Consider the following 15,316-nt stretch of genomic DNA (forward strand, 5'->3'; position numbering starts at 1 on the left):
TTGTAGTTCTGTAAATTGGTGGTTAGGTGTAGAGGCTTGAGCAGAGTCAGACTGGATTATTTGGGGGAGGCAACTGCCCCCAGTGCAGCATCATGGAGACATGAATGGTCTTTTGTGAATTTGCAGACATTGATGGTCATTGCCTGGAACAGTTAATTCATTCAGGGATTACACATATGATTTCGAGCACATTTCTCACTATGAGAGGTTTTATGGAGGTGACTTCCCCTCCCCCCAGTCAGTAGGTACACCCTGCATATCGGCTGCAAGATGAAATTATAAGTCAGTTTCTTTATTCGAAAATTATATACTGACTTCTCTGCTCTATGCCAAGTACTGTTCTAGGTCCCAAGTATAGAGTGGTGTATAAAGGTCTATACCAAAGGTCTGGGCTTCTGAAGCTTATAGTGAACAGAGTAAGGGTCTTGTGAAATTGATGAGTGATATTGTAGTGCTGTTCAAACTGCACACAGGGCCACTACCTACTGAGGGTGGTGAAGGAGAAGAGATTAGCGGCCGCAGATGTGATGGTGGCCTGGGGCAGTGGCAGGAGGCACCAGCATACCCTGAAGTATCTGGGTACCCAGGCATCGAGTGGTACTTGGAAAAGGTGATGAAGCACTGAGATAAATTGAAAAATAACCTATCCTGTCAGAAAAATCATATACACAGTACAGAGAATCTCTCATCATATTATTTTGTGATTAGATCACATAAAAACAACACACAGATCAATTTATTAGAACAGACGAAATCCTGTGCCCTGATAACAGCCAGCGCTGGTGAGAGTGTGACAGGAAGGGAGGTCTCATTCGTTGCTGGTGGGCGTGTAAGATGGGGCAGCCAGTTGGAAGGCAGCTTGTCAGTGTCTTACCATACAATCCAGCAATCAGGCTTCTTGACATTTGCCCAGAGGAATTTAAAATTTATGCCCACACAAACTCCTGCACATGGTTGTTTACAGCAGCTTTATTCATAGTTGCCCAAACTCAGAAGCAACTAAGATGTCCTTCAGGAGGTGAATGGATAAGTAAACTGTGGGCCATCCAGACGATGGAATAGTCTTCAATCCCAAAAGGAAATGAGCTATCAAACCATGAAAACACATGGAAGAATCTTAACTTTTTTTTTAATATCCATTTATTTTTGAGAGACAGAGAGAGAGAGAGCAAGAGTAAGGGAGGGGTGGAGAGAGAGGGAGACACAGAATCCAGAATCTGAGGTTTCACGTTCTGACCTGTCAGTACAGAGCCCAATGCCAGGCTCGAACCCACAAACCGTGAGGTCATGACCTGAGCTGAAGTTGGATGCTTAAACAACTGAGCCACCCAGGTGCCCCAGCATGTGGGGAAATCTTTTTTTTTTTTTTTTTAATTTTTTTTTTCAACGTTTATTTATTTTTGGGACAGAGAGAGACAGAGCATGAACGGGGGAGGGGCAGAGAGAGAGGGAGACACAGAATCGGAAACAGGCTCCAGGCTCCGAGCCATCAGCCCAGAGCCTGACGCGGGGCTCGAACTCACGGACCGCGAGATCGTGACCTGGCTGAAGTCGGACGCTTAACCGACTGCGCCACCCAGGCGCCCCAGCATGTGGGGAAATCTTAAATGCTTATTACTCTGTGAAAGAAACCAATCTGAAAAGGCTACATTCCACATGGTTCCAACTATATGACATTCTAGAAAAGGCTAAACTATGGAGGCAGTAAAACGATCAGTGGTTGCCAAGGGTTGAGGGGAGGGAGGGTTAAATAGAGCACAGAGGATTTTTAGAGATGTGAAAATACTCCAGATGACATAATGGTGGACATGTGTCCTTATACATTTGTCCAAACTCACAGGATGTACAACACTGAAAGTGAACTCCAGTATAAACTATGGACTCTAGGTGATTATGATGTGACAACATAGGTTCATATTTGGTAAAAAATGTATCATTCTGGTAGGGGATGTTGATAATGGGGATGTGGCGTGTGGGAGGAGGGAGGAAGTATATTGGAAATCTCTACCTTTCTCTCAGTTTTATTGTAACCCTAACCCTGCTCTAAAAAATAATCTTTTAAACAGAACAAACTGTGGTCTATTCTCGGTTTATGCTGAGAATTAATACATAACCAAATAGAAATATAAAGTTAACTGGTGTTCATTATTTTCATTTCTATTATTAAGATTTGAATCTTCCCTATTAACGACAGCATTTGATCCCTATTTCAAGTAGACGTGCTTTCTAGTTCCAAGCACATCAGGACGCCGGGGTCCTCTTGTGTGCGGGGTTTTCGGGTAATTGTTTTCAGGGTCATTTCCTGTCGCCTTACATGTGCCATGCTGGAGGATTAGGTGACAAGCAGCAAAGAGCACAGGAGACAAGGGCAGTTCTGCAGACCTCTTGTGAGTCTCAGTTTTCACCCGCCACCAACCAGCGACTCCGGTGGCCAGGACAGGTTAGCTGGAGGTTACTCTGTGCTTCAGCACGACCTGCCTCTGAGCGGGGCCTGTGAGGCTGAGCCCCGTCTGTGTCTACTGACAGGTGGGTCTTTACGTAGAGCCTGGGCTCTGGAAACTTCCGGGCTCCTTCAACGACAGCTCCACCAGCCCCTGAGACCTGGCTGGTCAGCATCGGAGATGGCCTTCATTGCTCTGTGGATTTGTCCTTTGTACAAGTGTAGACACCCCTCAGGGCGGATCCCCCTTTGTACCCAAGTCAGCATTACAAGGGTCGCTTCCTGAGAGCAGCTGTGGTCACGCGGGCAGATGAAGCTCCCGAGATGGGTGGAGGGAGGTGCCACAAAGGAAGACAACCGGATGGCAGGCGTGTCTGCACCGAAGACAGATAATATAAGAGCTCAGGGCTGGCCTGCCTCTGTTTCCTCATGGTCTCGCACGCCTCACAGAAAAATGTGTCCCTTTTTCTTTCTTTTCGTTTCTTTTATGTTCTTGATATTTTCCAGCACCATGTGCTTGTCCTTTTATTTATATTATCTCTCATTTCTTTCTCTTTTCTCGTCACTTCTTGTCCATCTTAATTTCATTTTAGTTTCTCATTTGTTTGCTTTAAGCTTTTATTTCCTTATTTTTCCCATTTCTTTTTTAAAAAACTAAAAAAAAAACTTTTTTAACGTTTACTCAGTTTTGAGAGAGTGCAAGCGGGGGAGGGGCAGAGAGCTAAGGAGACACAGAATCCGAAGCAGCTCCAGGCTCTGAGCTGTCAGCACAGGGCCTGATGCGGGGCTCAAACTCACGGACTGTGAGATCATGACCCGAGCCAAACTCAGATGCTTAACCAACTGTGCCACCCAAGCGCCCCTTGTTTTTCCCACTGCTTGTGAATTTTCTCCCATTTCTCCCCCCCCCCCCCCATTCTTGTGGTGGCTTTTTACTTAGAGATAACATGCTTCTTACTGTGTGCTTATTATGTGGGTAAAGTGTTAACTTTGATAAACAGTTGTATGATTACAAATTGAAAAACTGGAATGCTGTGTGGTTTTCTCTTTTCAACAACATTTTGACACATGGAACCACTTGTTGAAGAAAAGAAGCTGCCTTTTGGTGGAAATGAAACTGTTATAGACATAGTATTCTAGTTTCATATGGACAGCAAATCTTGCTGTGTTTTAGACTCAGTATCTTCTTTCAAGTGTGGTTTCTCCTCTCCTTTCCTGTTCCTCTTCTTTTCTTTTGTTTCTTTTTTGAGAGTGAGGGCAAGTGAGGGAGAGGGGCAGAGGGAGAGAGAGAGAACCCTAAGCAGGCTCCACACTCAGTGTGGAGCCCAATATGGGGCTCAATCCCATGTCCTGGGATTAGAAATCAAAAATCAAGAGTCAGATGCTCAAGCAACTAAGCCACCCAGGTGCCCCCACTTCCTTTTCTTCCCTCCCCTCCCCTCCCCTCCCCTTTCCTCTCCTCCCCTCTCCTCTCCTCTCTCCTCCTCTCCTCTCCTCTCCTCTCCTCTCCTCTCCTCTCCTCTCCTCTCCTCTCCTCTCCTCTCCTCTCCTCTCGTCTCTTACAACTGGTAGTCAAGAAGGTGGCCCAGAACTACTGATTTGGATATCTGGTGAATATTTGCTGAGTGCTCTGCTGGGTAGTTCAGCTATGGTGGAAGGAAGAAATATTGAAGGACTTCCTTGGTATCCAGGAATTTAAATCACATGTGGACCCTTACTCTATGTATGCATAAGACATATCTGGAAAATATATATATTATATTTATATATCTGAAAAAATCTTTATGCATGTATTTATTCAATGGTCATCTTTTCAATGACCATTAAAATCTTAGCATGACTACAATCTGGATACAATGTTTGAGTCAGCAGCCCAGCATTTCTGCAGAATAGTCTTGTGAAATTCAGCCTCTTGATAAGATCGCTGCCGAGGAAAGCACTAGTGGTTTTTATTACGTTTCTTGTTATATGGTTAACCATGTAAAACTTAAGGGAATATGTGTGAACAAGAATATCCTCCTTTTTATTTATTTACTAGCCTCTTTCAAAAGTCTTTTTCTTACAAAAAATGTGTCATAAAGATATCATTTATAGCTGATGAACCTGTTAAATAACATCGCCATTCCTTTCGATAGAACTTTAAGGGTAGCTTGCACCTTCACACCCCAAAATCTGAGGTCCTAAGTGTAATCATTTGCTTCTTGTTTTCAGATGATTTCGAGATAGCTGTGCCCTCAGATAGCCACATGGTCTCAGAACCTGGAAAAAATATCACACTCTCCTGTGAGCTTCCAACAAAGTGGCCAGTACAACAAATTACCTGGGAAAAGATCCAGCCCCATCAGATTGACCTCTTGACCAGCTGCAACTTGTCCCAAGGGAAAATTTATACTTCAAAGTACCAAAGATGGGTGTCGAGTGACTGTAGTCCGGGAATGACCAGCACCTTCATCACCATGCCCCAGGCCGTGGTCTCTGACTCAGGACTCTACCGCTGTGGTTTCAGTGCCGGAACGGGAGAAAATGAAACCTTTGTGAGGAGGTTGACTGTAACTGATGGTAAGTACGTGATGCATGTCTTCAAGTGTTAAAACTGGAGAAGGCCAACCACTGGATTGGTTTCTGTTGTCTTTGTCATGACTGTTGTTCAAAATATTAAAAAAAATTTTTTTTTTGCATTTATTCATGTTTGAGAGACAGAGATAGAGCATGAGTGGGAGAGGAGACCTAGAGAGGGAGACACAGAATCTGAAGCAGGCTCCAGGCTCTGAGCTGTCAGCACAGAGCCCGATGCGGGGCTCGAACTCACGGACCGTGAGACCATGACCTGAGCTGAAGTCGGACACTCAACTGACTGAGCCACCCAGTCGCCCCCAAAATATTTTTTAATGATTGAGTTTCGGTAAATGTCAGTTTTTGAATCTTAGTATTTGCTTCTTCTTTACCTTGTGAATCCATCAATTACAGATTTAACGATTACAAACCTTTCCAATTTCTCGATCTGCCACATTCCTGAAATTAAAAGAAAAATTTAGTAAGTCTGAAAAGTACTGCAAGTCTCAGTTTGTATAACTTTTATGTTTTTCCAACTGCATTACAACTTTATAATGGTGGTGACTACGTTTCTAAATCCTCGTGTGTCCTCTGCAGTAACAAAATGGTGTTGGATTGGTATTTGCTGAGTCAGTGTTGAGTGGAATTTAATAAATGTTTGACAATGTTACTACTTTGCCAGCTCAGAGCTTTAATTCCTTCCATTGTTTTCAGCCCTCAGAGCAGCAACAGACTAGCCTTAGGACCTCTTCCTCTAAATCGTATTTCTTTTGTATTAGTAATTTGTCTCCTGTGTCGTAATGAAGCCCTCATTTTTTAAGCTGCAAGCCCCACAAAACCTGTGTGAGAGTAAGAAAAAGTGACTTTTCACTTCCTGAAGTACAAATACAGAGAGGCCTACATAGAAGTCTGGATGGAGGGCAAAGCGTATTTAACCCTCCTTCGAGGCTCTCTCAGTTTATGCCTCTGGGCGATTCATAGCAAGGAACCATGTCAGAAAAATTCTTTTTGCTGGTGAACAGAATGTATTTCACCTTTCTTGACCAGGAAGGGTCCTGTGCCTTTCCTCCCTCCTTCCTTTCGGGGTAGGAAGGGGGAAGGAGGAGGAAGGAAGAGAAGGTAGAGGAGGAAGGCGAGGAGGAAGCAAAGAAAGAAAGAATACAGGAAGTGGGAAGGGAAGGAATTTCCAGGGAAAGGGCTTCCTTTCTGTCCTTTCTGCCTTTTTCCTTTCCTTCCCTTCCCTTCCCTTCCCTTCCATTCCCTTCCCTTCCCTTCCCTTCCCACTCCCTTTCTTTCATGTGCTTCCAGCCAGTTCATGTGCCTTGGCTTGTGTGGAGACTTTTAGAGCCAAGGTTCCCTGGGATTTATTTGGCTGTCCCTTTATAGACTCTGTTTATACTGCAGACTGCTGTTTATTCCTGTGTTGGAAAAGAAGAAGAACAGAGTTTGTACACACAGCAGCCTCCAGTGCTGCCACTACAGCAGCTGTGTGTGCCGAGGAGGACATTTGCCAAAGGACAGCACTTTCTCATAATCACCTTGGGCCACATGGAAACTTCTTTGCTTCTCTGATGACAGTGAGGGCTGTGGGCGAGGCCGAGCTTGTTCTTAGAACCTCATGCAGGAGCACCTGGGTGGCTCTGTTGAGCGTCTGACTCTTGATTTCTGCTCAGGTCATGATCTCACCATCCGTGAGATCAAGCCCTGTGTCAGGCTCTGTGTTGGTAATGCTGAGTCTGCTTGGGATTCTGTCCCACTTTCTCTCTCTGTGCCTCACCATCGCCCCGTCCCCCACCCCCTCTCTCAAAATAAACATTAACAAAAGAGAACTTGATGCAAAAGAGGGTTGATGGAATATGTGGGGGAGAAATGTTAACAGTTTCTTCATTTTAAATGTTGACTCCATTCCTTCAGGCACAAATACAAAATATTTCTTACCTTAAAAAAACTTGTATTACAGAAGTGTTTTTTAAACCTGAAGAAGAAACACACACACACACACACACACACACACACACACACACAATCATTACTCTTCTCTCAGAGACTAAGGCAAGGAAAAGTTCTATTCAGAAAAATATCATAAAGAACATTTCTCAAACACATAGGAAATAAGATCTTCTCTGCCATATGTTGAAAAAAATAATTATAAACATCTTAAATCATAGAAAAAATAGAGGTAATACATTTTAGGAGATACAGTTATTTCACTTTTACTAATTAATAAAAACGTCTTTCACTCATCCAAACATGACTAAGTTTCTTGCACAAAACTATAACATAAGCGATCAACGGTGTTGAAAATGAAGGTGACTGAAAGTCATGGCCAATATCGTTAGTGTCCACGTGTTTTGAACACTTGCAAAATGGCTGTTTGACATTCAATTGGCAGGTTAAAAGAATATCAACAGGGCTCATTAGTAAAAAGTTAAAGTTGATGGAAAATGCCAGCTGATGACCCTATATTTTGGTTTAATTTGATTTCAAAATAAATGTAAGTGAAGATTGAAAATTAAAAAAAAATCGGATGGAAAGCCAAATAGCTCACTTACATCTGCTCTGATGTGATTTGATTATTTCAAGTCTTGAGGCTGTTTGGTCAAAAATCAATGTAGGGATTAAAGGAGAGAGACAGGTATAAGATGTGGAGCAGATTTAATTTATTTCAACTGTCAAGGGAAAGGTGATTGTGACACAAATTTTATAAACTGCTATGCATCCTTTTGTTGGCTCCCATCAACTTCTTTTATAGGATGCAAAGGAGAGATTTTCATGACTGTCATATTCTACACACACACACACACACACACACACACACACACACACGCAGGGCTCTCCCCTGATTTTCACGTGTGTGTGTTCATCTTCAGACAAGCACCGAGTACTCAGAGGTCAGACACAATGCCAACCAGTGTGCCATATATACAGTTCTTTTTTTAAGTTTTTTTTTTTAAATTTTTTAAGTTTTTATTTATTATTTTTTTTTAACTTGTTTTATTTTTTATTTTTAAAAATTTACATCCAAATTAGTTAGCATATAGTGCACCAATGATTTCAGGAGTAGATTTCTTAATGCCCCTTCCCTATTTAGCCCATCCCCCCTCCCACACCCCCTCTAGTAACCCTGTTTGTTCTTCATATTTATGAGTCTCTTCTGTTTTGTCCCCCTCCCTGTTTTTATATTATTTTTGTTTCCCTTCCCTTATGTTCATCTGTTTTGTCTCTTAAAGTCCTCATCTGAGTGAAGTCATATGATTTTTGTCTTTCTCTGACTGACTAATTTCACTTAGCATAATACCCTCCAGTTCCATCCATGTAGTTGCCAGTGGCAAAATTTCCTTCTTTTCGATTGACAAGTAATACTCCATTGTGTATATATACCACATCTTCTTTATCCATTCATCCATCAATGGACATTTGGGCTCTTTCCATACTTCTGCTATTGTCAATAGTGCTGCTATAAACATGGGGGTGCATGTGCCCCTTTGAAACAGCACACCTGTATCCCTTGGATAAATACCTGGGAGTGCAATTGCTGGGTCATAGGGTAGTTCTATTTTTAATTTTGGGGGGAACCTCCATACTGTTTTCCAGAGTGGCTGCACCAGCTTGCATTCCCACAGTTCTTTTTCTAAATGCCCATTTATTTATTTTTTGAGAGAGAGAGAGAGAGAGAGAGAGAGAGAGAGAGAGAAAGGGAGAGAGTCCCAAGCAGGCTCTGCAGCAGCTGCACAGAGCCTGACACGGGGCTCAACCTCACAAACCATGAGATCATGACCTGGGCTGAAATCAAGAGTCAGATGCTTAACCGACTGAGTCATGCTGATGTCCCATCCAGTTCTTGATATATTTTGAACAGTGGGAGAACATGGCAGAAGCATGGGCTGAACCCGAATTTCCTATTGACTATTCTTTGCTAAGTGGAAATAAATGTTTGTGTCCTGTCCTTTGCACTCAGGACCTGGGAAGTAGTTTGAAATATCTCCAGACTGGCTTTTCTGAATTTGAAACTTGTCTAGAGCATGGGGCAAGGAACAGGGGGAAATGTGTGTTTACTGATGGTGACCAAGATTATTTTGGGCCCTTTATGTCTTCTAGATTGTCATTAGTCACAAGAAAAGCATTTTAGTTTCCACCAAAAGAATTTGTGAAGCTGTTTAATATTAACCAAGTGACGTTCAGCCTACTATTGTTTCAGCCGAGCTTATTGGTTATAAAAAGAATGAGGATCAAAGAAATGACATGAGCTCTTGCAGAAAGTTTCCGGAGGAGACGAGTTTTGAACAAACTTCTGTTCGCCACTGCCGAACAGTGTTGTTACTCCTGTGTTTGTCCAATCTTCCTCTGCCAATGAGGCCACTCAGCCGAACCACCAAGTTTCAACTGATGATCAGAGCAGAAAACAGAGACAAAATAGGGTATAAGAAGTAACACAAAATATGCACAGGAACGAGGGAGGAGGGACGAGGAAGTTGTGTGTGCGTGACTGCAATCAAGTGACTAGGTTGGTACAGAGATTTTGAGTTGGGGGTTAATATCATTAGTATCAATTAGGTGATAACTTGGTGTGATTCTGGGTCTCATGTAAGAGCAATGACAGCCATTATTGATTCTTGACCAAAATAGCAAAAAATGATATTCAAGGAAGTGTAAGTGAAATCACTGAGTACAGAATCAAAAAGAGAAATGTGAGACAGAGGAAACCAGCTGCCACAGTCAGGGCATGAATATTTACGTTCTCGTACTGAGCTACCACAAACTGGGTCTTTGGGCACAAAAAGGAGCCCACTCCAAGCAGACAGATTTCAAATGGTGCCTCTCTGGGCAGGCAAATTAGAAAAAGGTACCCCTTCCTCCAGGCTGGTTAAGACCCCAAAGGTACGCAGGCTTGGTTGGGGGGCCACAGGCCCCTTACGCTTCTTGGCTGGGACAAGGCGGCCTGGACGAGGGCAGAGGGCTAGTCTGGTTGGAATGTCAGCTTGTACCTTCCATGGCCTTGCTAGTCATTCACACTTTCTTACTTTCCCTCTTCCCAACCAACCTACTAATTTTCACCCCATTTACCTCCTTTCCGTTAGGATTTCTGTCAGATCTCTTCCATGTTCACAACTTTTCCACATTAGCCCCAAATGGCTTCCCTGCTGTTGAACTATGAAACATTTTGAATTTCTCAAACTTTTATAACTCTGGAATTTATACCTTTGAGTCACTCAATAATTGCACCTGTTTGCAACGGGTCCAGACACTTACGTTAGGAAATTACTTGAGGTTTGGGATTATGGCATCTTTGTCAAAATATCTTTCCAGAAGATTTTCAATAAATGTTCTTGACTGATTCTTTGTATGTTAATATTTTTATATATTCTAGTATATGTCTCTATATTTCAACATATTTTAAAACATGTCCATTTTATTTTCAAGTTTTGTAGCTAGATTATTTCTAGCTACACTGAAACATTTGAGGTTTAATTGCTGATCAGAGAAACCTAAACTCTGAGGAGATCCGTTGCAATACTCGAGGAGAAAACTTGCATGAATTTTGTTTACATTTATGTCTTTCAAAAAATCTATTTCCTTTAATAGGAAAGTTTAGTTTTCTTGTTTTGCATGTTTTGTATAAACGGCACATAATTGCGTCACTGGACCTGGTGGGTGGGGCTTGCAAATGAAAATGACAGAAACGTTCACTGGGAAATCATGGGGCCACAGCCAAGGGAATCCTCCCGTGTTTCTTCAGTGAGGTGGAGGGTTGACAAAGAGGCAGGAGCATAGAGGAATAGGTACTGTAGGTTACAAATCTTGCCTGCACACAGCTTGGTGGAGTTTCCTGACTGTGGGACTCTGCTCCCAAGTTGGCTGGAAGAACAAGGAGGAAGAGAAATAAACTTGGTTTATTTCTTTGGCCTTTACTTTCTGCTAAAAGGCAACCAGTTTGCTCCCAGGTGATTTGATTCCTGGACAGTTTCGGCTTGTAGACAAGAGAATTTTTTTTAGGGGCCCATTTATCCAGAACCTTCTGTCCCATCCCTGTGAATTCATGATAGATGTGAATACTGTAGGCATGGGGGTTGTCTGAGCTGAGATGTCCTGGAATGCCAGATACGTTTATTTCCATGACATAGTGTTATGAACTTCAGCTTTTGAATATCTTCACCTACATAGAAAATAACGTTTCTGACAGTTCCTTTATATAATTAGAACCACAGCAAAAGAATTCAAGAGCACTGGTGTCACTGCTCACAAGTTAAAATAGCCTCTGCTGAAATGGATCAAGTCCAATTTTCAGCTCAGTTAAGTTTTTAAAATTCTGGATGATAGCTGGATATCCAGACAAGACATACTGTTTCCAGCATCACAAGTGAGATGATTGCTCAATCATGGCCTATTATGTCTCTGTGTCTTTATGGATACCTCTGCCCAAGTCAGTTCTTTTAGGAGACATTGCATTAAAAACAAAAAAGGTAGATAACCAGTTAGTTTGTTTTGTAAACCCCAGGTATTGATTTATTCATCATTCCTAATGCACAAAATCCTGGAATGTTTGCCTGCAGTCATTTTTTGTATACATACCATATTTGTATAGATAAACAAGATAGCAAATTTGAATAATAATAATGACAAGTTAGCATCAGAGAGAAAGAAATGCCGAAAGACCTCATGTTAAGTTGATCTGATGACACTGTTACACAGAAGCATTGTTGGGTGTATGTTCCTACCTCATGCACGTTTACTTGCTTTACATGACTATAAACAATGTAAATTAGAAAGTACCTAATCCTAGGAACTACTTTTCTTTAAGTGATCTTTATCCTTACCTGAATTTCAAACAATTTTCACAAAGTTTTCCTCTCCCTAGCAACTTAGAGCACAGAGAAGAATTCAAGTTCAGACAAACGTACTGATTTTCTTCCTACTTAAAATCCCTGTCCAGAGACCTGCCTAATGACTCTTAACTGCAAAACAGCCATTTATACACTTTTGTCACGCGTGGGATTTTTTTTTTTTAAGCATCTGGGAATTGTGAACAGCTTGTGGTTGTCCCTGAGAGCCTTATTAGGGACTGAACATAGATGATTGTGTGAAGTTTTCCCCAAAGGCAAATGGAAAATTACTTAAAATTAAAAAAATAAATAAATAAAGGTCTTCATATGAGGCTAATGGCATTTCATTCGTAATAGTGATTCCAGCTTTAAGTGTTATGATTCAATTAGTCAGGTAACTACTAGCAACTTCCACTGAAGTATTTCAAAGATGCACTGAGCTGACTCTTGACAATTATTGACATACACTAGGTGACCGAATAGGTTTGCAGAGGACTGTGTTATTTGAAAGGCAAGGAAATGGAGAATAAACATAGATCTGTCATTTGTAGAGACACATCTTTGATCCTCAACTGATATCTTAGAAGTTATTTACACTCCAGTGATTCAGAGACTTTTTTTTAAAATATAGTAGACATACAGCATTCTATTAGTTTCAGGTGTACATCATATTGGTCCAACGATTATACACATTATGAAATGCTCATGACAGTAAGTGTAGGTACCCTCAGTCACCATGCAAAATTATTATATTATTATTGACTATAATCCCTATGCTGCACATTTCATTGCATGACATTTATTTTATAATTGGAAGTTTGCACCTCTTAATCCCCTTCACCTATTTCACTCATCCCCCACCAACCTTCCCTCCGGTAACCACCAGTTTGTTCTCTGTATTTATCTATTTCTGTTGTTTGTTTGTTTTGTGTTTTAGATTCCACATGTAAGTAGAATCATATGGTATTAATCTTTTTCTGATTCAGGGATATATATATATATATATATATATATATATATATATATATATAGTTTTGTTTTAAGTTTATTTATTTATTTTGAGAGAGAGAGAACACCAGCAGGGTAGGGACAGAGAGAAAAGGGAGAGAGAATCCTAAGCAGGCTCCACGCTGTCAGCAGAGAGTCTGATGCAGGGCTCAAACTCGTGAACCGCGAGATCATGACCTGAGCCCAAATCAAGAGTCGGACACTCAACCGACTGAGCCATCCAGGCACCCCTGATTCAGGAATTTTTAAGAGGAATGTTTCCAACAGAGATATTTTTGGATACCTTTTTAAAAATAAATATATTGCAGTATCATTGACTACTCTAAAATTTATTTCTGGAGTTAATTCAAAATAGTTCACTTTCACTAGAACTCAAAAGTAACTGCAATGTTCAAAATCTTTTAAATGTAGGAGTAGCATTTTATTTGATTAACCCAGAAGAAGAGATTCTGCCTTTCGTGGATACAAGGTTGAAATGTTAATGCTCTCAATTGGATTGATCGGGACTGAGAAATGGCTTTAGAGGAGATGAATAGTGAGTGAACTGAAAAATCCTTATTATCACTATGACAGACATCGCAAGTCCCAAGGAGATACTGAGATGTGGAGACCACATTAACAAAAGGTGGGATGTTTTCTGTGGCTTCCAGCTGAAGAAGTTCAAGGATACAATGCATTTGCACATGACCCCCAAATGGGTGCCACATAGGAGACAAGTTCACAAATACAGAAAAATACAGGCTTGCAAAGTATAATTATTGTTTGTTATGAATAATAATGATGTTAATGTGCCTTTAGTTTTTCATGACTTAGAGCACTGGATAAATCCTTCACTTTTTAAATCTGTGTGTGCATGTACATTTGTAAGTTAAGGTGTCTGTGAGCATTTGGCAGCTGGAACAGTGTGCAATCTGCCATCTGTAAACATTCATTAAATACATGTGATGTATGGGCAGTTTTACACTCATGAAACACACACACACACACACACACACACACGCACACACACACACACACGCCAAGTCCCAAGTACTTTAATCAGAACAGGTGGTTTTGGTTTTATGTTGACTACTGTCTTCTCTTCCTGATTCAGTAAAGGTTATCAGTTGTGCCATCCAGGCATGCAATTCCTACTTTAATCAATGGCTATTTTTAAAAAAGGAGGGATCAGAGGGGTAATGAAACTAGATCATAAAGCTGCAGATTTTTAAATTATTACTATAGCTTTTGTTTCTTATAGCCAAGCATTGGCTTTCATATATTTGTAGAGTGCCTACTAAACATTTTCATCTTATTTACTTTTATTTTTTAAGTTTATTTATTTATTTTGAGAGAGAGAGAGCAGGTGTGTGCCCATGAGCAGGGGGAAGGGTAGAGAGAGAGAGGCAGAGAATCCCATAGAGGCACCATGCTGTCAGCACAGAGCTCAACACAGACTCATATGCCGTGAGCTCTCACAAGCCATGAGATCATGACCTGAGCCAAAATCAAGAGTCGGATGCTCAAGCCAGGCACTTCTATAAACATTTTTTTTTTAAATAAAATGAGTTAAAATTGAATATTTGGAGGTAAATATTCAGCCCAAAGCTTGCAGTCTCTTTTGTATTCTGAAAAGATCTGTACGACATTTATAACACATTTATATATAGGTCTTTATAAATACCATATAGTTTGAATTTTAAAGATTTCTGAAGATTCAAGGGAAAAACTGTAGCAGTTATAGGAATTAAATGTGACAGGCTTGTCTTGGCTACTATATGACAAACTCATGGAGGTGCTTATATGTGTCATTCTAAGAATTTACTGGTAATTATTCATTCAGTTGCCACAACAACTCTGTTGTTATCTGCATTTTACGATTGAGGAAAGTGACGCATGGCGAGATTGAGTAACTTATTCAAGGCTCCAGAGCTAGTGAGCAGAGGGGCTAGGGTCCGGAGCTGGGGGGGAGGACTTCAGAGTTCTTGTAGTTAACAGCAGCGCTATATCATTGCCCCAAGTGAAAGAAAAAAGTCAGCCCTGTCATCAAAAGATGCATCACAGAAGAAGCTGCCCATGGAGAGTTCCACAGCCTTGTCTCCCCCACCCCCCTGTTACCTACAATAGATTTCAAACTGAACCAACATATAGAGTGAGTGTAGGCAAAGGAATGGGAGTCTGGTCTCCCACAATGTTGTTCCAGCTCTGTGTGCTTAGTTAGACTGGCACAGGTGCTGTGTGGGGTTCTCTACTGACTTGTCCCCTCTTCTGAGGCCTGTGGGTGTTAGGGAATGGTGTGAGGGAGGGTTCCTGCACAGTCACATGAGGGACGAGCAAAGTCAGGTAGCGGGTATTTGGGTCTGGAGGGGAGTGCTAGTGTCTGCTGAAGTCAGGTGCACACCAGGAACAGATGAGGGCGACTTGAGGAGTAACCTCTGGACGAAGGAGAGTCGGGGTTCTTGCTGGAGAGAGGTGGTGGCAGCTCAGCTCTCACGTGGCTTCTTGGCTTTGGCAG

At 41.5% G+C, this 15,316-nt stretch overlaps 1 protein-coding gene across 5 annotated transcripts in view; it reads left to right on the top strand.

Moving 5' to 3' along the window:
• The window catches only part of CD226 (CD226 molecule), an 86,951-nt gene that overhangs the window by 54,111 nt on the left and 17,524 nt on the right, over positions 1-15,316 (top strand). For all 5 annotated transcript variants that reach the window (XM_030336598.1, XM_030336600.1, XM_030336599.1 and 2 more), the window contains one exon: positions 4,652-4,999. In XM_030336598.1, the coding sequence (XP_030192458.1) occupies positions 4,652-4,999 (348 nt within the window). The remainder of the gene's footprint in view (positions 1-4,651; positions 5,000-15,316) is intronic.

Source organism: Lynx canadensis, chromosome D3 (assembly GCF_007474595.2).
Source record: "Lynx canadensis isolate LIC74 chromosome D3, mLynCan4.pri.v2, whole genome shotgun sequence".
NCBI classification, from domain to species: domain Eukaryota; kingdom Metazoa; phylum Chordata; class Mammalia; order Carnivora; family Felidae; genus Lynx; species Lynx canadensis.